This window comes from Acartia tonsa, chromosome 11, assembly GCF_053477335.1.
Source record: "Acartia tonsa isolate MP-2025a chromosome 11, ASM5347733v1, whole genome shotgun sequence".
In the NCBI taxonomy this organism is placed as follows: Eukaryota; Metazoa; Arthropoda; class Copepoda; order Calanoida; family Acartiidae; genus Acartia; species Acartia tonsa.
In genome coordinates this window covers 14,614,141-14,642,008 of record NC_137270.1, presented here as the reverse complement: position 1 = coordinate 14,642,008, position 27,868 = coordinate 14,614,141, and the positions used below count along the sequence as shown (strand labels likewise).

General features: G+C 31.9%; 1 protein-coding gene across 1 annotated transcript in view; it reads right to left on the bottom strand.

Moving 5' to 3' along the window:
* The window catches only part of LOC145332475 (uncharacterized), a 57,770-nt gene that overhangs the window by 20,373 nt on the left and 9,529 nt on the right, over positions 1-27,868 (bottom strand). Inside the window, exons 3-5 of the mRNA XM_080177476.1 lie at positions 6,947-7,011; positions 6,384-6,529; positions 3,456-3,507 (exon numbers count right to left, since the gene is read on the bottom strand). Of these exons, the coding sequence (XP_080033602.1) occupies positions 3,456-3,507; positions 6,384-6,527 (196 nt within the window). The 5' untranslated portion in view covers positions 6,528-6,529; positions 6,947-7,011. The remainder of the gene's footprint in view (positions 1-3,455; positions 3,508-6,383; positions 6,530-6,946; positions 7,012-27,868) is intronic.

Sequence of the window (27,868 nt, the reverse complement as noted above, 5' to 3'; positions counted from 1 at the left end):
TATTAAGTTTTGACAATTTAATAAAAGGTGTTCATGCTCGTTTTATTTCAGAGCTTCGCTTTTATGGATGTTGTCATCTTTATTTTCCATATATGCTAGACGCACAAAAATGTATTCATGTAGAAATTACAATAAATATAATCACAAATTTTAAATTCTATTAATTCAAATTTGTTTAAAATATTTACATGTTTGATGTACAATATAAAAAAAAAATATTTTTGTTGCATGGCGAAGCTAATTTAAAAGTCTGTCTGTCCATCAGTCTAGTTTTCTTATACCTCTTTCTTTCTATAAACTAAACCCTTATACATAAAATGTTAGCCAGTATAATACCCCATATCAAGGCTATTTATTTATAATACATTTATATTAACTAATCCTATCTATAATACAAAGTAGAACGATGTCTGTCTGTCTCTTTGTTTGTTTGTTTGTTTGTTTGTTTGTTTGTAGCGAAGGATCTCGCTAACCGCTGAACCGATCGAGTTCTCCTTTACAGGGTAGCTTCTCATAGGTCCCAGGAAGGTTTATAACTATTTTCTTGGGGGGGGGGGGGGGACAATCGTTCTAATTTATATTCTTGAAAGGTTTAAGGCTATTTTGATGTGGCGTGATTTAATTAATATTGGAGAAAAACAATTTAATATAAAAAAAATGTTTTTCATTGGTAAATCTTAAAATTTTAATTCCCCCTAAACTAATTTAAGAATTTAATCTAGAAATTCTTCCTTGATTTTTATTCCTTTTTCATTACTAATTGTTTCCTCTTTAACTTGCCTTTTAATATTTAAAGCTACTATATAATTAACTTTCATAATTTTCTACAACATATTTTTTAAAGTTTAGCTTTCATTAGTTACTTTATCATACTAGCTGTAGTTTGAAAATGTTAGAATTGTCCTATAAATTTCAACCCTTGAATTAATATGTCCATTAATAAGAAATAATCTTTTAAGCTTAACAACATTTTAATGACTTAAAATTAGTCTCTTATACTTTAGCTGGAATGACAATAATATGGTATCATATTAACTTTATTTAAATGGCGATTTTAGGCTGTGCTAATTCACGACATAATGGTCCTTGTTCTTTCCTTCAAGAGAAATTCTTTCTGTCTCAAGTAGGGTTGGGCCGGATACTTTTTTGGCCGGATACCGGATACCGGATATCCGGCTGATTTTAAACGCCGGATATCCGGTAACCGGCCGGATATCCGGCAAATATCCGGTTATCCGGCAAATATCCGGTTATCCGGCCAAATTACCGGATATCCGGCCGGATAACCGGCCAAATTACCAGATACTAAAGTAGCAAAAAAAATTTCTTCAGAAATCTTATATAAATTTACATAAAGTTAAACTTGTTCAGAAAAAATGTTCTTCTAGCTTCAATAATAAGAAAATTATAGCCATTTAAAATTTTAAAAAGCAGAGATTTTTGGTGTAAAGTATAAAAAATTATAGAGCCGGATATCCGGCCGGATAGTTTCAATATCCGGTATCCGGCCGTTTATTGAAAATGGCCGGATATCCGGCAGGATATCCGGCCACACCGGATATCCGGCCCAACCCTAGTCTCAAGCTCGCTCTTTCCCCTCCCATATATAATTGAAAATTTTTCTTTTGTTGAATATTTTGAAATTGAATATTTGTAGACAGCCAGCCACATGGTGCAGGGATAGGACAACAGAAGATTCCACCTCAAATTGGGTCTTTGTTTAATGGTTAAGTAAGGGGAAGATTATTCATTCATCACTGTCCTTTCACTGCACTACGAGATCTTGTTTTGTTGCATCTCTGAACCAAGTCTTGCTTAATTGCTTTGTGTGATGTAAATGGTCACACGCCCTTGAGACAACCAACCCTTTGATTGCACGAATTTTGTCTAGAAGCCCCAAAAGTGCATGGTATTGAGTTGTGCCTGCTTTGGGCCAGGGCATTCCCCCCTACTTTTACTATTTATGTCGTGCCATTGCCAAAGTAGCAGTAGGAACGACTTTTAACTTTTTTGGTTTTGACGCGGTGTTGGTCCGAGGTTCGAACCTTTCACCTTTCCGACAACGAGCGGATAAGCTACGTATTTCGCCACGGTCGCGGATATTTTTGACCCATCACTGCAACCCTGACATAAAGCAATTCAATTTATAATGTCAATACCAGATGCAAGTGCTCTTTATCACTTTCATCTTTTTAAAATACCAAGAAACGTCAATGTTTTTTTTCCAGTAGCGATTCTACTCTACAATCACAATCAGTGCCTGTTAGTGTGTCTGTTTGTGTGTACCGAAGGTCTTTCTAACCGTTGAACCGATATGGTTCGCCTATACAGTGAAGCTTCTCAGTGGAGTCCTGGAAAAGTTTATAACTATTTTGGGGGATGGTACCACGCCTCTCCCAAGAGAAAATGCCCCCCCCCCCCTATTTGTTTTCTTTTAAAACTGAAATATAACGTAATAGCATACTGTTATAATTATACTTTTCAAGAGAAGCTTGATATAGGTCTCAATTTAAATTATTGTGATTGGAATGAAAAAATGTTGTTGTTTCTGCCAAAAACTGCGATGCTTTTGGAATTGCTTACCCTTGTTGAAATTTCCCCTGTTGTAAAACATAAAAATAATATATATACAATGTATTTATATTTTAAGTTCTTATAAAGTAAATGATAGTTATTAGATTGTTAAGACTTCGGTGAACCGATACTTCACATAATAGGTATCTGGTATTTTTAAAAGCGAAGCTTTTCTATAATTAGGGTCGGTCCGTCCGTACGTCCGTCCGTAACGGATAGCTTTTTTCGTTAATTTTGGCATTTTAGAATTGCCCTATCAATTTCAAATTTTGTATGGTGATTCCTTTAGTAGTTAGGTACGATTTAGAAAGCGTAGCAACTCTATAATCATTGTCAAAATGTCCGTACGTCCATTTTAAACATGTTGATTTTTTTTACTTTTTTAACATCAAATTTTTATGTGATCTAATCATCCGATTGATCTGATTTTTGGTATATTGATTCCTAGGACAACAAAGTATAATGTTATAAGCGAAGCAACTCTATAATCAAGTCCTAAATATGTAAGTATGTCCATAAACATTATCCTGTATAAAGCAATTTTTCAACAAATTTACTTACAATTTTGCTTCAACTCTTATACATTTATATTCTGATTATTCAGTTCTGACACTATATGAGTGTTCATGTCCGTTTGTCCTACCGTTTCATTGCTTCGCTTGAGTTGCTTCGCTTGAGTTGCGAAGAAAATAAAAATAAAAAACTCAATTAGCATGCCAAAAAAATCGAATCACATGAACTCATAATGAATTTTATAAATTACATAATGGTTCTTATATTTAATTTGGCAGTCTATCTTGAATAAATGCCGAGAAAATCACAGTTCTGGCGATAAATATAATTTCTTGGAGCGAAGCAACTCTACAACAACTATTGCTTACCATTTTCATCATAGTAGCCTTCACCATAATCCGCATAACCATAATCTTCATACTAAATAAAATAAGGTCAGTTAGATTATTTCTATTATAGACGGGTTTCCAAGGAAAGTAAAATTAAAAATTATTAAATTGGTTCTTATGGCCCGGACAATTACTGGTTGCTTATTGGTATAGGGAATCATCGTGAAAAATTTCAGCCGTCTATCCTGAATAGCAGCTGAGAAAATAACATTCCCCTCATAAGAGATACGGACTGACTAACGGACAGACAAAATTAATTATAACGCAGCTTTGCTACTAAAAAGATCTTCTGAAAATATTGCTTTTATAGAATTTTGTAAGAAAATGTAAAACTAAAAATATAATCCTTTATGAAATTAATGATATTCAAAGATTTGAACGAGATAGCTCGTTGCGCTCACACATTTTAGCAAAAAAATGTAAAAGAGGGGAAGAGAATAAAAATCATGGAAAGAAATAAAAGAATAAGATTATGACTGACAATTCTACTATGTGATGACCCACAACGACAGCTGAAATAGGTTTCGTGATTTTTTCCCGGATTAATTTCGTTGTTGGTAGTAGCCGTCTTAAATTTCATCTGAGAAAATCACTTATTGGCCACAGTATTACGGACGGACAAACAGACTGACAAAGTGAATTTTAGAATAACTTTGCTGAATCAAATGAATGATAATTTTCGTAGCTAGGAAGAAACATATAACAAGACTAAGATATTGAAACTAAAAAGTCTTTAGTCTGAGAATTGGAATACACGAGCGGAATTTTAAATAAGATCACAATATACACACTCTTAAAAAGTAATATATTCTTAATGATATATTTTAAACTACTTTTTGCCTACAGGAAATCATTGATGGAGCGTAAGCTCATCATTCAAATATTTTTCTTTACATATGTGTTTCTTTTTAGCTTCTATTTAATTTTAAGGTTTTATATTGATTTAATACCCAAGTCAGATTTGAGATGTTGATTCCTATGATTATTAGGAATACTTTTTTTAGACGTAGCAACTTTATGATTAGATTTAAAATGTTTCCATATAAATCATTTTTATTTCAAACAATTTGAAACATAAACAAGGATGACAACATCCATAAGTAGCGAAGCACAAAATCTATAATAAAATAGACAAACAGACAAAGTAATTTATAGAGCTGATTAACTATTTTCATAACAAAGAAAAGAAAGAGATATATATGCACATAAATATGCAAAAACTTAAAATCATGAAACTTTGAAAAATTAAGGTTTATATCTGAAAGTTTTAAAAAGAGAAGCAGCTTAAAAGCAATCAGACTACCAAAGATTTTTCATACCTAAATATGGGGCATAAAGTCAGTAATATTGCTAAGTTTTAGTGGTGTATTTTTTGTAGGAGCCGAGAAAAACTGTTGCAAACTGTAAAAGCGTTTAAAGATCTGTTTAGAAGCAGTCTGGCCGCTATTGATGATGAATACTTAATTATGCTTCTTGTTGTTGGGAATGTTAACAGGAAGTTTCACCCTTCTATCCTTTATAGGAGCCGAGAAAATCAGTTTTAAAAAATAAAAGCAGCTCTAAGCTGCTTAAAAGCAGTCCGACCGCTATTGATGTTTCAAACTTAATTTTGCTCCATATTTATAGGAATGTTGACAAGAAGTTTCAGCCTTATATCTTTTACAGGAGCCGAGCAAATCAGTTTCTATAAATAAAAGCGGCTAAAAAGCTGCTTAAAAGCAGTCTGACGGCTATTGATGTTTTATACTTAATAATGCTTCATATCAATAAGATTGTTGACAAGAAGTTTCAGCATTCTCTCTTTAACAGGTACCGACCAAATCAGTTTTGAAAAATAAAAGCGGCCAAAAAGCTGCTTAAAAGCAGTCCAACCGCTATTGATGTTTTATACAGAATTATGCTCCATATTGATGGAAATGTTGACAAGAAGTTTCAGCCTTCTCTCATTTACAGGAGCCAAGAAAATCAGTTTTGAAAATTAAAAGCGGCTAAAAGGCTGCTTAAAAGCAGTCCGACCGCTAACGATGTTATATACTTAATTATGCTCCATAATGATGGGAATGTTGACAAAATTTCAGCCTTCTATCTTTTAGAGGAGCTGAGAAAATAACGTTATCCCCAAAACGTTACAGACAGACATACAGACGGACATTTCAAATTATAGAGTAGCTTCGCTACTAAAAATTTTATATATCCTCCACAAAAGCCACATACAACTTATAATAATAAGGAATATTCAAATATGATTTTGTTTTTACAGTCAAGTGCTTTTAGGGAAAAGAGAGGGAGAGGGGAGGGGGGCTAATCATTTCATCACAATTTTAAATATGTTTCAATTCTCCTGGGGATATTTTAATCTAATATTTATATTATAAAACATAATATTGTCCTAGTAAATTTGGAAAAACTTTTGCATTTTGTAAGTAAAACTTCCTTTGCCTCTAGCCTTTAGGGGAGGGCGGGGGAGGTAAGGAAAATAGCCTAAAACCGCCCAAAGGCATTTTAAAGGCTTCCATATATGGTACAACCAATTGTGACTATTATTTCCAGAGAAAATTTGCTTTACACAAAATAAAACCTCCTTTTTTATACAAGAAATGTTTATGATAGATAGAATAGTGGCTTTGCCTAGATTGCCTTAGCCTCTAAGGCAATATATTTGAGGGCTCGTAATAGGGTGGAAAATAATAAAAGAGACAAATAAAGAATCAGAAAGAAATGGTTCTTAGATGGCTTTAGGAAGGAAAGGGATGGACATTGGACTGAAAATTATACTAGTATCTAAAGTTTTCGTTGACTTAAAAAAGGATTAATCTTGTTTACCACTATTGCCAATTTGTAAACCATTGTCTTATCCCACAAATTCCTGGTTTTATGACACAGATACCAGTCAAAATAATTTCATACCTGAGCATTCGGATTCGGATTCGGGCTGGGATTCGGCTTGGGTACTGGCTCCGGGTCCGGCTGTGATGCAGCCAGCCCTACGAGAGCCAGGCAGGCCAGCAACCTCCAGGGCTGCAGGCTTGGTGCACGTCCTAACCCAACCATGGCTGAAAAGAGTATAATATTAAAAGAACATGAATTTGTATTTCCAGAGCTGGATCTTTAAATCATTTAGTGGTGAGCCAGATCGATGTGAGCCAAACCGATCTGGCTCACCACTAAAATGATTTAAAGATCCAGCTTAGTATGGCTTCAAAACCGATTATTGTCAGTTGGATTAAAAACGGTTCTCAGCCATACCAAAAAATAATGTATCGTCTCTTATTATAGACAATTTTTAACAAATATTAAAATTTTTTTTTAATATTAATACCAGTTTTGTTAGACCGGACCTTAGGCTAGTAGTGAAAGGGGAAAGCTTTTGCTCATAAACTCATTACCATGCACAGTTCAGACTTGCAGACAAAGTTTGTGCAATTAAAAGGTTGGTTGTCTGTTGAATATCTAGATTATGACTATTATACCTGTTAATCAGCCAGGACTTGGGCAAATATTCCAGAATTCTATCAAGTTTTCAACCCAGAGCAACCTGAAAAAATATCAAGAGTTACAACATACAAAGGCACAAAAAAATACTAGATAGGTCTACATGGCGATTTAAAGAGCAGCTATTTAGTGGTCGTAAATCAAGAATAAATATTAAAACATAATAATCAGCAACTGTCGTCAACCGCTGAAAAAATTTTTCAGCTTTTTTTTTTAAATTTTTCATTACTTTAAATAGTTTTTGGTAAGTGAATCAGGGAGGAGGGAATATTGGCCTGTTTATTAAACTATTCCTAAAAATCTTATAATTACGTTTTCTTATTCGTTGAATTACCAACCTTGGGAATTTTTATTGAAATTTTGATTGGTTGGTTCATTTAATGGAGTGTCTAAACAACCTTTGAAATGTAATCTATAGAAAGCATTTTTTGTGTATTATCATTGGGGATGTACATAAATTTTTCGGCCATTGTCTTATCCCTTTAGATCCCTGTAAATAAGTTGTATATTTTTTACAAAATTAAATTAAGAAGACAAGTCTATTTTTCTTAAACCACACATAAACAAGATTGATAACTTTCTTTAAGAGTAGCTTAATATTAAAAAAACATTAAGTAATAGATTTAGTGTAATACGTTTTCAATATTGAAGTCTATTTTTTTAATTTGGATGTCAGAAAAGTCGAGGTAAGGTTACCCAATTAAAAAAAAAAAATAGAAATCTTAAAGGTGGACATGAGAAAGAAGGTATAACCAACGAGCGAAATAAATCTAAAATAGTATTTTTGGGGCAAATAGAGAGGTCGACAATCTTACGATGTGTTGCCCCCCAACGACAGCTGAAAAACACGTTTAGGTTTTATGATTTTTTCCAAATTAATTTCATTGTTGGTATAAGCTGAGAATGATAGCCTAAAAGCATCCTAAGGCTTTTATCTAAATATGAAATAGCCTAAAACCATCCAAGAACCTGTGTGAAACTTTCCTGAAAAGGAGAGCTCAATAAGTAACAACCGAATGAACCGACGTACATCCTAACTATAGAAAAGTTCATCTTTAGAATCTAGGAATGTATTGTATATGTATGTATGTATACATGTATGGCAGAAGTAAATTTTGGAAGATTTATTCGTCTTCTGGGACCCCGGGTACACCTTGATAATTCTAACTGAAATAGCTAATAAAATACTAGTATGTACTTAAATAAGCGTAACACAAAAGAGTTATTCAATGTAGAAACTGGCTGTATGTCAGTATGTCTGTATGTCCGATAAAATCTGGATAAAAGTTCTTTAATTATTTGTTAACTACAGAAGGTTTTACGATATTTAAGGGGAAAAAACTACCTCTTAAAAGATGGAAAAAAGAAAGGGGGTACTATCTTATTGGTTGGCTTATAAACTTTGAGTAGTTTTATTTCATCTTGATAGGTTGATTGAAACTACCAGTGTCTAAACTTTATAACTAATAACTTTGGTTTAAAGAAGGGATAATTTTGTTTATTATTATCAATAATGTACATTAATTTATCGTCCATTGTCTTATACCTTAAAGATATCTACCACTAGTGTTTGAAAATAGAAACCTCAAAATTGAGCATTTAATAGTTATAGAGCTGCTAATATTTTTCAAAAATCGGACTGTTAAAGAAACACCTTTGTAAATTATGATATTTTAAAAAGAAAAGTTGGGAATAGTCCCCTTCGTGGCAACGCCCCTTAAGGGGCGATTCGTAGTATTTTTAAAATGGCTTTTATAGGTTATTTTAGGTTAGGTTAGGTTATATTGGGTTAGGTGATTGCCCCACAGGGTTAGCCCCCCGCAGGGGCTAGAAATAGGAAAAAGCTTCTGTGAAAAATACGAAGAATCGCCCCTTAAGGTGCGTTGCCACGAAAGAGACTATACCCGAAAAGTTTGTTTACGAGCCAATTTTGTTGGCGCTGTTTTTAAGAGTAAGTGCAACAGACTTTCACATAAATTTAAAACTAAAGCAATTGTTATTTTCCTTTTTCATTCTGAATATGTTATTGTATTTTATTCTTGGGTAAAAACAATTTTTTTTAGAAACATTTTAAAAATGTTCAATTATGTTTGAATTTTACGTTGTAGTATACATGTCTTCTATGATCTTCCCGTAGTTTAAAAGTCGGACGAACCATCAAAGTGAATGTTTAAAAACACTTTTCAATTTTAACTTTAAATCTATACAGCAAATGATTTTTTTTATCATTATTGGGCATTATTTAGTATACATCTCTGCCTTTTACTTATATAACATATTTATAAAGTATCTGCGCTACAAGACAAAGATATTTAAGTTCTTGATGTACTGTAAAACTAAATGATGAATAATATAAAAGTTTAGTGAAGTCAATATTCTAAATGGCCTGCACTGTTTTTTTTCTTTTTCCTCTTACTTTTCTCAGGTTGTTCATATCTTAACCTTTGAAACTAGAGTTCTGACGAAAAAAAGATGTTTAAAAGGGCATTCCCTCTATGTGCCTATCGAGCACAAAACTCCATCTCTCTTATTTTTGAAATAAATTGAAAATTCGTTATAGTGCCTAGAAAAATGACGTCATACAATACAAATGACCAACTATAGTCTAATACAAAGACTAAATTACCAATGGAGGGCCAGTATACATTTTAATTGATCAATGGTAGGCCAGTATGACGTCATTTAAGGCACTATAAAACGTGAATCCTAAAATATGTTTCTAAACGAATCTAACCCAAACCTAGGATGGCTTACTACCTTTATAATATATACTTTACTCTCTAGAAATATAGGGATAACATATCAATAAAAATTCTTCAAAAAACTGGGACTGAAATATAGAAAGACAAACAAACAGAATGATACAATTTTCGGGAAACATAGATTTAAAGATAGTTTTAACCAACCAAAAAAAGCATGAAACTGGATCAAATTATAAATAAAAATACTTTATTATCATAAATAAATTATAGTTTAAGTTGTGGGTTATCTAAGGGTTTAAATACAATTTTGGCTTGGACTGCAGTGAAGGTCGATAGAGAACCTTTAAAAAATTGACGTCAAGTAATACAAATGACCAATCATTCATTGCAGGGCAGTATACATTTTAATTGACTATTGTTAGGCCAGTATGACGTTATTTCTTAGGCACTATAAAAAGCTTCACCACAGTGGCAATACCTAGTCCCTTAATTTTTGATTTTTGCTACCAAGACAATCAATCTTATACCCCCCCACACCCTCCCACAAATTCAAGCCCACTTTTTCTTGTTCAATAACCCTCTTCTCACCTCTTTTTAATCCTTAATCCTCTTTATTATCCTCTCTTTATCCCCCACCCCCTACTTTAGACAATTTCCCAATTTTATTCATAAACCTTCCTATGACACATGTTTTTTTTGTCTCAAACTTAAGATCTCAATAACTACTGAACCAATTGAATTTTTTTAGACAAGCTTCACATGGTTATGTGATGGTTTTAGGCTATTTTGTTTTCCGATTTAAGTGTGGGGATGTTCTTAAGCTCGAATACAGGGCCCCTAGATGCTAGGGGCATAGCCGCTATTTTGATTTAAAGCAATTTTAATTTTAAAAATTTAGCAAGGAACAAACCAACCATTTAAGCGAAGCTCACAAACCCCTAAAATATTAATGGCAGTAAGAACCTTAGGCCTTAATTATTGTGTAACTGTCTTTCATTTTAAAATATGCTTTAAAAACTAAAAATTTCTAATAAATGAAGACTTAAGTCACAATTTATGGGCCTCATTTATTTCTCCCTCTCTGTTAATAATCTCCCATAACCTTTTTTGCATTTAAAATGTCTGTAAAATTTTTAGATAAATATTCTAAATGTTGAAGACCCATTAATGACTGGAAATATTCAATAACAACGATTTAGGAATCTATTTTGAAAGGGAGGGAGAGTTAATGGCACAAATAAACCACTCAAGGAAACTACCCCCCTTTTCTTCTCAATATCTTGCTCTTTTCTGTTTGATGTTTCAAGTTGTAGACTCAATCAATCTTTATCCTGCCAGAGAGTGTTACCTGGGCTGCGAGAATATTGACCTAAAATTTTACAGGGCTCGGCAATTGTAAAATATCCTTATAATAAAGTAACAGGATGTTACTACCGCATACCGCAACACCAGCCAATCAAAGCTATGGGATAATACACAACATTAAGATCCTACAGTGATCTAAAGGGATAAGAAATGGACAATAGATTGATGGCCATCCCCGAGAATGATACACAATATTACCCATTCTAAATATTACAATTAGAGGTTGATACGTTTGGACACCCAACTTTATGAGCTAACCAATCAAAATTTAAAAAAAAGTTCTAAAAGTTGTTAAACCAACGAATAAGATAACGTTATTCAATACTGTAATAGTGTAATAAACAGCACAATATACCAATCTCGCCTGAAGAGCATTACTACTTTTAAATAATGTACGGCACCTTAAATAGCAGCAGTAAACTGACACATGACAGAAATTTTTAAAAATCTTTCATTCACAATCAAGCAGCTCCGCCAAATAGCTTGGCGGCTGCCCAGCCGCAAAATTTTCTTAAGACACGTCTAGAACAAGTCAAACATTGGGAATACTCCATACTTGAATTATTTTTGTCCGCAAACACTTTCTAAATATGACGGATTTGAAACTTTCAATTTATGCAGTGCGACTTTTCAAAAGTATGTTTTATTTTAAGAATTCAATTTATTGTTCTTAAGATGTACTTAAATTATAACAAAATTAAAAATACTAAATTATTTTGTAAAATATTGGGTCTTTAAACTTTGATCCTTAACTTTTTTGTTACTTGATTTGAAATAAGATATTTCTTTTTAACTCATTCTCAATGTCTCTCACTTAGAGTCTTAAAATAGCGAAACAACTCAACAAAAATATACTATTCAAAGCAAGGACGTCCAGGGGGGGGGGGTAAAGGGGTGATAACCCACCCCCAAAAAAAAAAAATTATTTTCATTTCCCCCCCCCCCCATGTAAAATTTAACCCTACCTTGGGGGTGCCGTATGCATTTTAACTACTATATATTTAATAGTATTTCATTATTAGGTAGGTACCTTTTTACATTATTAAATTACCCCCCCAAAAAAAAAATTTTTTTTACCCCGAGGGCAAATTTGGGGAGGGGGGGGGGGAGAATTTACCCCTGCCATCAGATTTCAGGGAGGGGGAGAAATCAGAAATTAACCCCCTCAAGCAAATTTTATTCCCGGGGTAAAAATTTTAGGAGGGGGGTAAAAAAATTTACGGCGAGCTTCGCGCGCCATTTTACCCCACCCCAAACACAAATTACCCTCCCCCCCTTAAAAAAAATTTTACCCCCCCCCCAAATAAAAAAAGCTTGGACGCCCCTGATTCAAAGTAATAAAGAAAAATAAGAGTACTAAGAGGAAGATTTCGATTTTAACCCATATGTATAACAACAAGGATGACATCAATAGCGAAGTACAAAAAAGTTATGAAAGAAAGAGAGAGAACATGCAAAAAAAACACAAAGAAATTACGAAATCCTTTTTAAAAAGTTTTAAATCTTCACTGAAAGTACCAGCTGTCTATCTGAGAGGTTGACTTTACGTAAATTTCAGAATTGCAAATAAACAATAATAGCTCCACCATAATAGTTGAAAACTTTTCCTTTATATGAAGAAATTTTACAAAATCCCTTTTAATCCAAGTATAAGATTCAAATAAACCCCCCATTTTTGTTACAGTATCTTTCACCCATTTAACCCCATCCTCTGAAATTTTATCAACGTATATCCAATAACCATTCACTGGTGTCCTGGATAGGAAACAGGTTTTTTTTGACATACGTCTCACAAGACCTATGTAGTCATGACCGGGAGACAATGACGGTTCAGTACATGACTTTTGTTAAATCACAGCTGATCATTTTTGTGGCTTTTTTTGAAAATTACTTTTATACCCAAATTTTCATAGTTTTTCCTTCAAAAATCACAATTTTCTCACATTTGCAGCTTAGTTAACTTAAATTTACACAAGAAAAGTATAATAAATACAGCTGAACTAAAAAACTGCGTTATCATTAATAACAAAATCTTTAAGAATCTTGAATAATCTAAGATTTGTAGTCTAGAAATGAAATAAGAGTTATTTGAAGTAAATATTTGAATTGATGTCCAAACAACTCTTGTAATTAACTTTTTAAAAAATATTTCATGTCCCTGTTGCATGCCTCATGACATATTATATTTTTAAAACAAGTTTCCTTGAAATATATACAAGTTATCCTGCTCAATATTGGTTCCTGGCTGATTTGATGTCTCAACATCAAAACAATATCTGCTTGGAGTATAACATATATATCCACAACCACAGTTGCAATGTTTAAAGTCCTATATTACCATATATACCAGGCTACAATTGAATATACAACCAGTCCTTGGTTCAAAAGAGCTTAGTAGAAGGTTAATATTTTTAACAAGTGGGATTATCACTTGTAAGTGTTTGACATGAACTTGGAATCCGTGTAAAGACCAGTCTGGTCTTGATTGAGTCTCTGCCTTTTGTACACACTGCTTGTCTTTACTACTGATTAAATGTCATAGTGAGAACCATGGAAGGTTTTACATAGGTGAACCTACAGAATGATTATAGATACATATTGGATTCTAAGCTGGATGAATAATTTGCAAGATAGTGTATTCAAGATAGTGTAAGAGCAGCTAACTGACAGGAAAGCACTTGGCTCATAGCTTGAAGAAAATAATAGTAGCTTATTACTAGAGTGAATGTGAATGCTGGTTACATGATCATAACTGGATTTTATTCAAGTGTGATTTCCAATGGCGACTTTAAAATCCAATTTGAAAATAAACACAGGCAAGTTCTTTGACCTAAGCAGATCAATACTACCCTTCCTAAAAGCTACCAGTAGTAAAGGGACCTAGGAAGGTGTTGAACAGGAAGACCAAAATGTAGGATTAGCAAAGCAAAAATAAAGGGCAGTTTGTCTATCAAGTGGTGTTAAATTTGGAATCATAGACCCATCTGACTTTCAATCAGCAGAGTAGGCGGAAACCATGGTGAATTTCTGAGTAATAGAGAATGAGAGGATATGAGCTCTTAGCTGAAGTAACTGAGGCAAGGGAGTCTTAAAAACCATGTAGCTAGATGCATGACAGTCTTGGCTTTCATTCATGGAAAGATCTCTCATGACAGTAGTTGGTTCATAGGAAACCAAAGGAAGTAAAAAGTAAGAATACTTGAAAGTTTATTCTGAATCTTGAGGTTATCCCTTTATATGGCAAAAGTCAAGCCACAAGTTCAATAGCAAACAAGTGCCATAAAGAAAGAGTCAAAAGTGTGTGAAATTGTTGATTAACAAACAAGGTCAGAAATCTAAACTGACTTCCATCAAGATTTATAGGCTGGGTGAAACATGTCAGCCGGCTAGAATAGAGGTCTGGCTATACCAGGGTGGAGAGAAGTACCCTGTTTAGTGGAAAGTATTATGAGGCATACTTGTTAAAGTTGAAGGACAGGGACGGTAACTTTAACGTCTTTAAACAAGAAGTTTAACATGTGGATTGATAGGAGATAATGTTTTAGTGAAAGAAATTTGAGGGCAATAACTTTATGTTGTGGAGTCAAAGGCAAAGTCAGATAGATTGAATCATGTTAAAGCCAGGTGAAAGCCTATGGAGGCTAGAAGCAGTTCTGACGTGCAAATTTATTGTTGAACATTAATTCAAAAGAATTAACTCTTGCTCAATTTCTAGACTACAACTCTTATTCCATTGATTCTGAAAGATCTTGTTATAGGTGATAGCACAATCTTCAGTACAGCTGTTACTTATTATACTTTTCTTGCGTAAATTTAGGCTAACTAAGCAGCAAATGTGAGAAAATTGAGATTTTTTTGGGAAAAACTATGAAATTTTGGATAAAAAAGTAATTTTCAAAAAAATCCACAAAAATGATCAGCTGTGATTTAACGAAAGTCATGTACTGAACCGTCATTGTCTCCCGGTCATGACTACATAGGTCTTGTGAGACGTATGTCAAAAAAAACCTGTTTTCTATCCAGGACACCGGTGCATTCCTTTAACATTTGAATGTCAAATGTCAACTAAAAGTGGTCATAGATGACATCTTACTGAATAAGCTAATTTGATTTATTTTTACATCATCTTTATGACTAATTAGCATTTATGGCTATTGACTCAATGAGTATTACAACCAGAAACCTAAATCTACTGCAATAAAACTAGCTATATTCCTGGTAAATTGTTGTGCTGTTATTTGATGAACATAAGACTATTGTCAAGAAATCATCATTAGAACAGCATAACCCTTCTATAAAAGTAACAGGGTGTCTATGAGTGTGTCTGTCTATGTGTTTGTTTGTACCGAAGAATCTCAACAACCGCTTGACCGATATGATTTTCCTTTACAGCGAAGCTTCTCTTAGGCTATAGGAAGATTTATAATATTATGGGAGAGGAATCGACCATCTTCCCATCACATCTTGAAAAAATGATCCCTACCCCCTCAAAGGGACCCTTGAGGCCTTTTTGATAATAAAAATTCAAAATCAAATAAGTTCTTCTAAGGGCATTGAAAATATGTCAGCCTTGACTACTTTTATTAGATATGATATTGTTGATATAGTTTAATCAGAGAGGAGGGGGTTGGGGGAGTATTGGTCCTTTTCCAAAATAAGAATGAATACGTAAAATTTGTTTTCTTTACACACTTGATCAAAACTTTTGTGGAGTGTCTGCATTTCCGCATATTTTTCATATTTACAAAATAACAATAAAAAATTATCAAGATCGGTTAATTAAATAATGTAGAATATATTTTGAAAATTTGACAGGGGAAATGTTGTGAATTTGGCTTGCTAACTTAGAACTCATATAATGGTCATTTTGTTCAGAAATTAAAAGGGTAGTTGATGATTTAAAGGGGGTGGAAGGGGGTAATCTCTCTTTTAGCCCTCTGCTTGTTTTACTTTATGAAAATGAACTTGAAAATCTGATGTAAGATCAAAGTTTTAATATATCCATTGATGTTTAATATGATTTTGCATCTATTGTTTACTATAATTTTGTTTGTCTTACTTAACCCTTAACGGTCGGGGGGCGGGGGGGGGGGGCGTTGAACGCCCCCCCATCCGGTTTTTTCTATCTCATTTTCTGTGTGTGAAAGAGCCCAAACTGCTTGACTTTTTAAGTATGGGTATGACACATAACTGAGAGTTGGAAGTTTTTGAATATCTCCATCCTGGCGGGCACAGGATGCCAGCAAACCTGGCAGGGTCATCCAGGTAAAGAACAAAAATTTGTTTTTGACTTAAACAAAGCATTTTATCTTACCAAAATACTAAAATATCCTCTAGATTAGATTAGATATTTATTTTATGACACACATAACAAGTAAAAATAATAACAGTGTTATAATACAGGTATTAAATATTCATATACAAACAAAAAAAATTGAATATGAATAAAATATTAAGGTCAGATCAAATAATAATTATGTACAGTGTCAAAGGACTAAACAATCTCGTGAGAGGTAATATTGGATAGCCTTTGCAATAAATGATATACAAGTTTAAAGAAAACAAAAATAGGAATATGAAACAACAACAGAAATTAACTAAAAGGATTATATTTCATTCCAGTGTGAAAATGAGGGAGTGAGGAAGGGTGTATGTGAGAGGACTAGAACATTAGATATTAAGATTTTTTTAAAAAATAAAATTGATAATAGATGAAGTATGGAGTTAAAGCTATTACTTAATTTAAATTTCTCAAAAGACATGAGCGGCATAAAATTCTATTACATGTGGTTACAATTCTATTTAGTAGGCACTTTTTAAGCTTGCTTATAAATTGCTTTTTAGTCAAACTATTTCTTATATTGTCAATATCATTAAAATTATTCCATAGAGTTGGTAAGGAACAGTAAGGTAGTCTTTCAACTAGTGAAATGTGAGAAGCAGGTATAGTTAGATAATCATCATTTCTAAGATTATAATTGGCAATTAAATCACCCCTACGGGGCCACATGTTGTTAAAAGACCTAGGCAATAGATCGTTTTTGTATTCATACATAAGCTTAAGTTTAAAAAAGATACACAAAGAGTCAAAAGGTAGAATTTGAAGATTTTTAAAGATCGGACCAGAGTGACTATAATATGTTGCTTGTTTTATACATCTTACAGTTATTTTTTGCTTTATTTTGATGGCATTAAGAATTGAAGGCGATGCACAAGTATATATTTGAATTCCATAAACCAAATGGCAGTGAAAAATAGAAAAATACAAAGATTTCATAGCACTTTCTGTTAAAAGGCTTTGACATTTCCTTAAGCAAAAGAGAGATTTAGATAGTTTTTTGTTTAATTCTTTTATATGATACTTAAAATTTAGGGCTGGACCTAGGTAAATGCCCAAAAACTTGATTGCAGGGATTTCACATTCATGGTTTACAAAGTCAATTTTATGTTTAAGTAATGGATTTGGATTCAGTGTATTGGGATCATTCTCATCAAAGTAAAGGTTAATTTCATTCCAAGGTATAAGGGATGGGGATGGGGAAAATATTGTAAATTTGGTTTTGTTGGGATGTTAACACATCTGATTGGCTCTGAACCATTGAGAAATATTTTGAAGTTCAGTGTTAACAAACGAAATAAGATCATTAAGGTTTTTTCCCGAGGCTAAGATTGTTGTGTCATTACAAAAAAGGAGAAGTTTAAGTAATGTTGACTTTGGAAGATCATTAAAAAATATCAAGAACAAGATTGGTCCTAGTAGTACATCCTTATATTAAATACAGGTGTTCAAGTCAATTTCAGGTTCCAGGTATGATCCTGCAGGTCCTGATCCTCCAGGTCTCCAGAAATCTTTAAAATGCTCCTGTGGCCGCAAATTTTGACTTAGAGACTTTAAATTTTAAACTAAAGCTTTTATTACATGTCTACATAATGTATTAAAATTTCATAAAGATCCGCCGCCGTTTTCCCGCCGACTGCGGCGGCTGGCAGCTGCCAAGTACAGCTGCGGCCGCTGAAACTTATGTTTTGATATTTCAATTATAAAATTTAAATAAAAATAAACATTTTCTGCAAAAAAAAATTTCTTCTAGCTTTAAAAATAAAAAAATTACAGCCGTTTGACATTTTTAAGTAAAAAAGGACCTAAAAACAAAGGTTGTTAAATAAAAGGGTGAAGGAAGCGGAAATTGACCTTGACTTACTTAAGGTCGGAAATTCACCATAACACAGGGGACTTGCACAAAAAAAATTTTAGCCCTCTAGCTCTAATAGGAACTGAGATAATTAGGGGGGGGGGCGTTGAACGCCCCCCCCCCCCGACTGATTAAGGTGCGGCAAGGGGCCCGACTGTTAAGGGTTAAATGGCCTGTATGAAAACAATGTGTGACTACACATTATTGCACAATTCATACCTTTTAGGAAATTGCCATTTTGGAAGAAAATAACCATATTAAAAATCTGCCTGTATATATTTTTGTATATAATAATTATTTAATTCATTTATAATTATTGTTCTATTAAAAATTAATGCTTTAATAATTTGCCATTCTCATAATTTGACGAATGGATTTATACATGTGCGGCAGTGAATGCACTTCATACTTCTGTAGAAGTTTTCTCTCTCTCTCTCTCTCTACTACATTGTAATTCAATTTAGTCCGACTATGTATTCATCATCAATTCCAGAACCATTTTGTTCAAATGTAGCGCAGCAATAACAGTCTGTAAATTTGACTCGTCTGTAAGTAAGGTATTAGACAATGGACGATTAATTGATGTTAATTCCTGGAGATTAAAATTATTGATTAAATAGTTAAAAATCAAAATAAAAAAATACACAAATATTTTTAGCATTAAATAAGATAATGTGATTATAAAACTTTGGGTACCAATGAGATATACAGTCCTCTTCTCTAAGTAGTTTCTCATTTGTTCAAGTAATCCCTAAAACATTTTTCAGAAAACTATCCTGTCTTTGCTACTTAAAAAGAATGAACCAATTTTTAAGAAACTGCACTGCTTGATAAAATAGTTTTCCTCCTTACTTAAGGCAAAAAAAAGATTTTAAATTTTATAAGTTGAATTATTTTTTAAGTGTGGCTTAAACAAATTAATATCCACTGGATTAAAAACGATTCTCAGTCATACTGAAAAATCATGTACAGCATTTTATCATAAACAATATTCTGTAAATGTTAAAAAAAATCATAGAATTAATACCAGTTATTATCCTGGGCCTTAGACCCCTCGTACTAACAAAACTGATTTTTATCATTTCATTTTAATATCCACGGAAAGTTGTCTATAATACGATGCGATAAATAACAAATATATTCTATATATTTAAATATCCCCAAATCATGGTTAGGGGTGTATAATCCCTACGGGGTTCATAAATCATACCTATATCAACATCAACACATCAAGAAGATGGGGGATTATTTTAGTAGGATTTCAAAACCATGGATGAATATTCTAAAAAGCAAATAAAATAGTATAACCACTACTTAATATACATAAATAGACCACCATATTACCCTTACCCGAAATGTGCAGCTTTTATTTTAAACAATAACAAATTTACACATAGACAAGAAAAGAACAGTTAGTTATTATTTACATGGGTAAAATTTAAAATAATCAAACTTTAAATTTAAATAACGAAACATTATTTATACGTGGTGACTAAATGAGCAACATACGGTCTGACAGACGTATGGAAAACGGGTAAACCCTAATTATAGAATAGCTAAGCCTCTAAAAAGTACCTTAATTTGTTATTTTTTCAACGGATTTTGAAAAAAAATGTCACACTTTATCCATATGTTATAAAAGTTGATTTGAGATTTATAATATTTCCATAAAAAGTAGTTACAATATAATGTCTTTATAAAAATTGTGGGGGGGGGAAAGAAATATGTAAAGCTTTTTATAATTAATGTTTGTTTGTCTGTTCTTTTCTAAATCTGAATGGTTAGTAGTGTCTTTAGATACAAGTTTATGAGCCTTTTAATAACCCAGCACCTTATAAGTACGTCAAGTCCGTCGGTCTGTCTACCCCTCATGACGTTAATGTACTTATTTATTTAATGATTTTCAAAAGTGAAACGCAATGTTTTAATTAGTGATTTAATGAAGTATTCTTTTGTTAGGCTATTGGTTGGACACCTAGCATCTATTGGCTCTGTATTCGAAGAGGTAGGAAAAAGCATGAAATAAGCCTAAAATCATCCCCAAAATAAAATTAAAATATTCTAAAACCACCTAGATACCTATGAAAAGCTTTGAGAACTCACTTAGTTCAGTAAACGAAACCTTACTACTTGTTATAACAAGATTTAACTAATAGATTTTTATAACTTTTTATTGTTTTAAAATAACTATACTTGTTGGGTCTTAAAAATACATCTTTTGTAAAAATTACTAGCAAAAAATATTTATTTAACATGCTTAGTTTGACATACTGCAGAGTGTGTATTCAATTCCGCGTAATGCGCATATTAGTACAGTCGCATATTCTAGCTTTTTCAAATAAATACAACAAGGGGGTTTCTTAATTTATTTGTTATTTGATCTTTATATGTTAATATAAACATAATATCATTAGAATATCTTTATGTAGGGATATCTAAGCTTTTCATGTATTTTTTTTTATAGTTTTGAGAGGGGTAAAATAAGGGGTTTTAAAATTTAAGGTCGATAAACTAAACACCTCTTTACCCCCGCTCCCCATTGGACGTCAATAAACACTTATATTTGATATCATTATATATTGACCAAATGCCAGAGTTTGGATATGTATGGTGTGTAAATTTATGCGGATGTCAATTCACAACTTTAAAACTCTAAATGGGGAAAGAAAGTGCACATATGTTTAGCGTTAATAAATCCATATTGTTTCAATAAATAAACAAATACACTATATATATAAATAAATAAATTAAATTAATATTCTTCACATGTTAAAACAAAGCTTTTCTGTAACTTAATCCTAGTAATTAATTTCCCAGTATAGCTTTGGCTCTGATTAATATCCGCTGGATAAGAACCAGTTCTCAGCCTTACTGAAAAATCATGTAAAGCATCGTATTACAGACAATTTTCCGCCAAAAAGTAAAATGATGATAATAAAAGATGAAGATACCAATTTTGCTATTTAGCTCGGGCCTTCTTCAACTCGGCGTAACAAAACTGGTTTTAATCTCATAATTCAAAATTTTTATAAGCTGTCTATAATACGATGCAACAAATAACTATTATTGAATGATTTTATTATTAAAAATTGAATTATTTAGAAAGTTGCAAAGATGCATATATACATCATTAATCACAGCAAATTGAGGACAAATTTTAAACATTTGCATTAATTTTACTTTATTATTTAAAGAGCTATTTATAGAATGTTTTGTATGAAAAAATCGTCCTAACTCACAATATGTGACAAAATTTTACAGTCATAAATTAACCGGGATCAGCAGCCGCCTATACGCCTCCCACTTTCAAAAAACGGGTTTAAATTTGAGGCTTACTCGCAGGTGATTTGCTGCCTGATTTTCGGCCCTGCAAATTAACGTCGAAATACTGAAAATATTACCGCAGCTTCTATTATTTCTTTCAACTAACCGCTTTATATCCTTAGTATTTGTTAGCTGAAGCCTTTTAAGCTGCTTGAAAGCAGCCGCAGCCAAACCTTGCGTAAATGTGTCTATTTTGTACTTTAAATAGAATTTTTATTTTATTTTATTCATATATTTTTTTTGTTAAACTAGTTGTAAGTGTTTGCAATGAATATTTAAATATTTAAAATTGTCATATGATTAACATAATATTTACATCTAGCTACACAATATTTAAATTGTCCCCCATATAGACATTACAACAGTTTTTACATATGTATGAATTTATAAAGTATAATGAAAAGTAGAACGATGTCTGTCTGTCCGTTTGTCTGTATCCAAGTATCTTGCTTACCGCTGAACTGATATGGATCGCCTTTACGATGTAACCTTTCAAAGGTCCTGGAAAGGTTTACAACAATTTTGGGATAAAAAATTTGTCTTTAAACAAAAAAAATACTATAATTGAACATAGGTGAAGGAACAAATCCTTCGCTCCCAACTCAAGGTTCTCCATATAAATAAATTAACTGTTTTTTTTTTACAGTTAAAATTAGTAATCTAACTTTTATGAGATTTAAGAAAAAGATAATGTAAAACTTTTAAGAATACAGGAAAAGGACAACGGATGCTAAAAGAATCTTTTACTGTTCTTTTTTGTAGAAATTTTTATTCGAGGACTGATACATATTTGGGGTAAAGAAAGGGTGGTAGATTAATTTTACTGCTAAGATCCCTTCCCTCTCTGAAAACTGTGCTAGACTTCTTAATACTGTTGTAGAAGCTCATATAGACATTAACATTAACCTAAACCATTTGAAAATATACAGCTTTTATAACACAATGAGTTTGCATTTGGAGAAAGAGAGAGAGAGAGAGAGAGAGAGAGAGAGATCAAGATGCTACAAGAATGATTATGCGTAAAAGTAGGTGGTAATTTTTGTCTTTCCTTAAAAAAAGTTTATTCTCCATTTTTCTATTGCCTTTCCTTTCCCTTTAAAAAAGTTGGGATCTACTGCAGTTCACGGTAAAATATTGCTGGTAAACAATATTTTCAAAAATCTATGAATTTTAAAGGCTGCTAGCTGCCAAACGGCTAAACGTACAGATCATACCCGCACACCATTTTAAGCGGCATAAGAAGGCCTACAAATAATCTGGAATAGCCAAGATCCAATTATGCATGCACAGGGAAAGTTTCACATACTATTCCAGATTATTTGTTTTCCTTTCAGAATCAGATCAAAAATCTTAGAATACACCAGGATGACAAAATCCATGAAAGCGAAGCTCTGAAATAAAACTGTAGAACAATCGAACATGAACACTTGAAGAATGTCAAAACTTAAAAGGCAGAATATTAATACATAGAGTTGTATATAAACTTACTGCAAAACTGCGCAAATACAGGATTCTGTTTTAGAATGTACTTAATATATTATTATGCAAAAAGTTGTTTTCAAAAAATTGCTATGCTTTCTAAATTGCACCTAACTGTTACAGGAATCAACATTCAAAGTTTAAAATCGATAGGACAACCAACTCAATCCTAAATTAACGAAAAGGGCTAACTGTGATGTAAAGACAAACAGACCCTAATTTTAAGAAAGCTTCGAGTTCAAAAAGAAAGATGGAAAGACTTGATAGTTATAGATACAAGAGTGTAATATTATTTTATAATCTGTAATATTGAGATAAACGGTGAAAAAGTTGGCATAGTGGAATGTTAGGCTTTGCCTCGAACAACATCAAGGCAATATTTAAAGGTGTCATACTTTAGAATGGGTGTATAGTATATATTTGATAAAAACTAATTTGGCTTATGCAAATTTCTAAGTTCTGAAGTAAATATAATAGCAAGTAAGGTGGATAAAAATGAAAAAATTGAACGAACTGACCAATAAATGAAGTCCATAATAGCAAGGTAATTTTCCCCTGTCAATATATCCACTCCACATATATCCTATATCCATTTGTAAATCTTAAATAAACTCCTTTACCAGTTAGGGAGTTGAATCCATTTTTATAGAAGCAGAAACATAATCTATGATTATGGTTTGGACCCTCTAAAACTGTTATCTACCCTTCCACTTTCCCCTCTCTTGGTGAAGATATCTTCAACGCCGATACTATTTTTGAAATGTAAGATTCCACTTTTGCCTCTCTTGGTGAAGATATCTTCAACGCTGATACGATTTTTGAAATGTAAGATTCCACTTTCAATAGAGGCGAAACTAGAATCATGGTTTACATTTTTAATATATATGTTTCTGTAATCTTCCATTACTTTTTTAACATCGACATAATAGAAATGTACCATACTATTTTAAAATTATGTCAATTGTGAAAAAAAGCATAGATTTTATACATAATTTAAACATTGTTGTATATTCTTAATTAAGTAAACAAAACATACAAAGAGCCTTTTATAAAAGATGTTTTGTTTATTTAAAAAAATACTTTTAAAAGTGTATCAAATGAGTAATGAAAATTATTTTAAGAAAGTCGTTTATTAATTAATTCAATTGTATATATTTGTAATTTTTTTGTTCAATTTATTTCATCTTAATATTTCCCTAGTAATCTCTCATTGTGTAAGTAAGCACTTAAAGGTTAGTTGCTGATCTAATTGTGCATTTTTGTGGTAAATTACTGATCAATTACTGAACAATTTGGTCTGATTTGTGAGTTAAAAGGGGATGGAGTAAATAAATGGACATTTAAAGTAAAAGTTGCTTGTATCAGTTGAAGTGAAGAAAAAGAAGGAGGAGTAATAAGGGGGGGGGGGGGGGGGAAGTTCTGACACATTTGCGTAAACCTGGTGTATAGGCTTTATCTTTGGACTGAGAGGATAGGTTATTAGGAACAAAATCATTCTTATATGATGAATTTCCCCCAGATTTAAGATTTTTTGGATAGGCCTCCAGGTTCCGGAGCTTCAGGCCTCCAGGTGGTCTCTGTACAGATAAAAATTAAAAATAAGATTTTTTTTTGAAGGGTTAAAGGTTAACTTATAAAACAAAATATGCTTCTTTTTTGTTGTTATTCACATATTTGAAGAAAAAACATACATATTTTGTCTCATAAGCTGACTTCTAACTCTTAAAAAAAAAATTTTTTTTCATTTTTACCTGTAGAGAGACCACCTGGAGGCCTGATTTTGTATATATATATAAGTCAAATAATTTTCATTGATTACTTAGTAGGGGTGTCATGCTTAGTGGTAGCACACTGAGCTAAATTGGTGAGAATTCAAGTTCAATTCTCTATAGGTTGACTCTAATTTCTCATTCGCAACATTAATCGTGCATCATCCCCTGGTTGTGTAAGATGGGGATTATTGAGTAAGTTTGGATACCCAATAGTCACTTACTTACAGTACTACCTTTAACCCAAGCTCCTCTTTGGAGAGCGTCATTCATTACCATGACTTAATTTGGGACTAATTTGGGCCATATTCGGCAAGGGTAAGGTAAGAGTAGATCTTATGAGATAGCAAGTCAAGTCAAAATGTGCTTGAACATGGAGCTTGATAGCCCTATTTCTATGGAAAAGTGTCTCCGCCTACTCCAGGTCAAAACTATACAAAACTATGGCTAATCAATCAAATTGATTACTTAAAAGTATTTTATCATAATATAGCATGATTTGGTATATGAGCCAAATAAGCAATAGTTTTTATTGATTGATTATGAGTATTTTTCATAAAATTACCATGATTTGGACAATAGCAAAAATTTTGATTGATTGCTTGAAAGTAATTTATCAACAAATGGCATGATTTGGTATAAAAGCCTAATAAACAAAAACTTTCATTAATTTCTTATAAACAATTAATCAAAAGTTCTTTTTGTACAAAATGAAGAAGTTAAATTTTCTTGCATTAGGGTGAGGGCGAACTAAACCGGTAATTTTTTCAGTTTTTGAAGAAAGAAAATAGGGAAAATATTAAACTGTTTTTAACCTATTTTTAAAACATATATCAAATATATACTATGACACCATTAGAATCAAACTGCAGAGCCTAAATTTGAATTAAGTCCCCAATAAACTTTTTGGGGGGATTTAAAAATTAATTTTTACTGTTGCTGTGGTCCTTTGTGATCAGAGCAAAAGCTCTTTTTTATTTGGTTAAAATTCATAGCTTTAAGAATGTTTTGCTTCTTAAATATTGTATTCTGGTATAGAGTAAAATTAGGCCTTTTGATTTCATCTAAATTAATTCATTAAAAAGTTAATTCTTTACAATATATCAATGAATTAACATTATCATGTTTGTTTTCTATCACTTATTTAAAACACATAAAAATCAGCTGTAAAGGGTTAAATATATTATTAATAATGTAAGATGACAACAAATGTTTATGCAATACAACAAATTTATTTTTGTCACTTATACAAATATGATATAATATAGGATTATTCAAACTTATTTTTTAAAATATTTTCATTCTTTTCATTTTGATTAAATGAAAATTATTTAACTACATTGGAAATGAGTCACTTTGTGAAAACACTCTTTTTTGAAATGTAAAGAATTGGAATGAAAGAAGACTTCCTATTGGTTCAGACTTTAGAATTATATGTTTTATTGTATATGTTAGATTTTTCAATGAAATTAATTGTTTCAGAAAAAAAAATATTTCCATTAAACAGAGTTATGTTTTTTTATTGTATCAATATAAAGTGAATTATATATAAATTGTTCCAAATGCCACAATATTACCCTGAGTAAAAAAGACCTTTTGCTCTAGTCAAAATGACCAGAGCAACATTAAAAAATAATTTTTAAATCCCCCCAAAAAAGTTTATTGGGGACTTAATTCAGATTTGGGCTCTGCAGTCTGATTCTATAGGAGTCCTAGTATATTTTTGACACCCCATTTAAAAATAGGTTAAAAACAGTTTAATATTTTCTAATGAAACCAAGAATGTTAGAAAGCTTACGGAAAAGACTATCAGGTTATCCTAGGATTTTAGAAGTTTGATATAATTGGACTTAAAGTCATTACTGATTAATACCCCACAGGGGGGCTAAACCAATAACGTTTTTTTCAACCTAAAAAAAATCAATGAAAAACAGTCAATCAAACATAATTAGGTTAGGTTAGAGGGATTATCCACAAAAAATTTCATAAGGATTAGACTATTCCTTCTATGTCAAAAATCATTTTTTTTAAAGATGGGAAATTTTATTTTTTTTTGCAAAAATTTTCTTTAAAAATAAAATATTTTCATAAAAATCCACTGTCCTACCCACTTTTTGGCCTAATTCTTAAAAAGCCCATATTGAATTTTTGAAAACCTGAAAATGGACCTTAAAAATCAAATTTAAATTTTTTTTCAAAATTACCTGAAAATACCCCGCCACCAACTCTGGACATTTTAAAAAAAATATTAACTCTATTTTAAAGCTCTCAACCGATTTAAAAAGTATGGACAATTCTTAGTTAAAAAGGTTTTTACGGATTAGTTCTAGGTCTTACCAATTTTTATGTAGGTCGATCTTTAACACCTACTATTTTGTCCAACTTTTAGACCCTAAAAGTACCCTTAAAGGGCGCCTGCAAGAAATACCACGCTCTAACTGCTAAAAGACTGCCACAATTAGACCCAATACCCCAAATTTAAAATCTTTAGCTTCAATAACAAAAAGTTCTAGGCATTTCAAAATAACATGTTATGTACAATGAAAATTTTGAAAGATTTTCAATGCTCATAAAAAAAAAACAATATTAAATTATGTTGCCTAGACACAAAATTATAACTTTATCTTTGTCAGAAACTTAGATTGCTGGTAACTGATTATATTTTTAAAATAAAAACACCAAATTTCATAGTCAAAATCTATGAAAAAAAATCGATTTAAATTTGTAAACCAAAATCATAGAGGAAACAAAGGGGTAAACTAATACAAGCTCAGCTGTGTTTGGTTGCTTAGCTGATTCAGCTTTCTGATTGGCTACAGTACACTCGGTATAACGCGAGTTAAACTTAATTTTTTTTAATGATTGTGACTATAGAAATGGGTATTTTTATTGTAAAAATATAATTAGTTACTGGCAACCTAAATTTATGACAAAATTAAGCTTATAATTTTGTTTCTAGGTCACGTAGTTCAATTTTAAAATTTCTAACATTAGCACTGAAATTCTTTCAAAATTTTCATAGTACATAAAATGTCATTTTAAAATGCCTAGAACTTTTTTGTTATAGA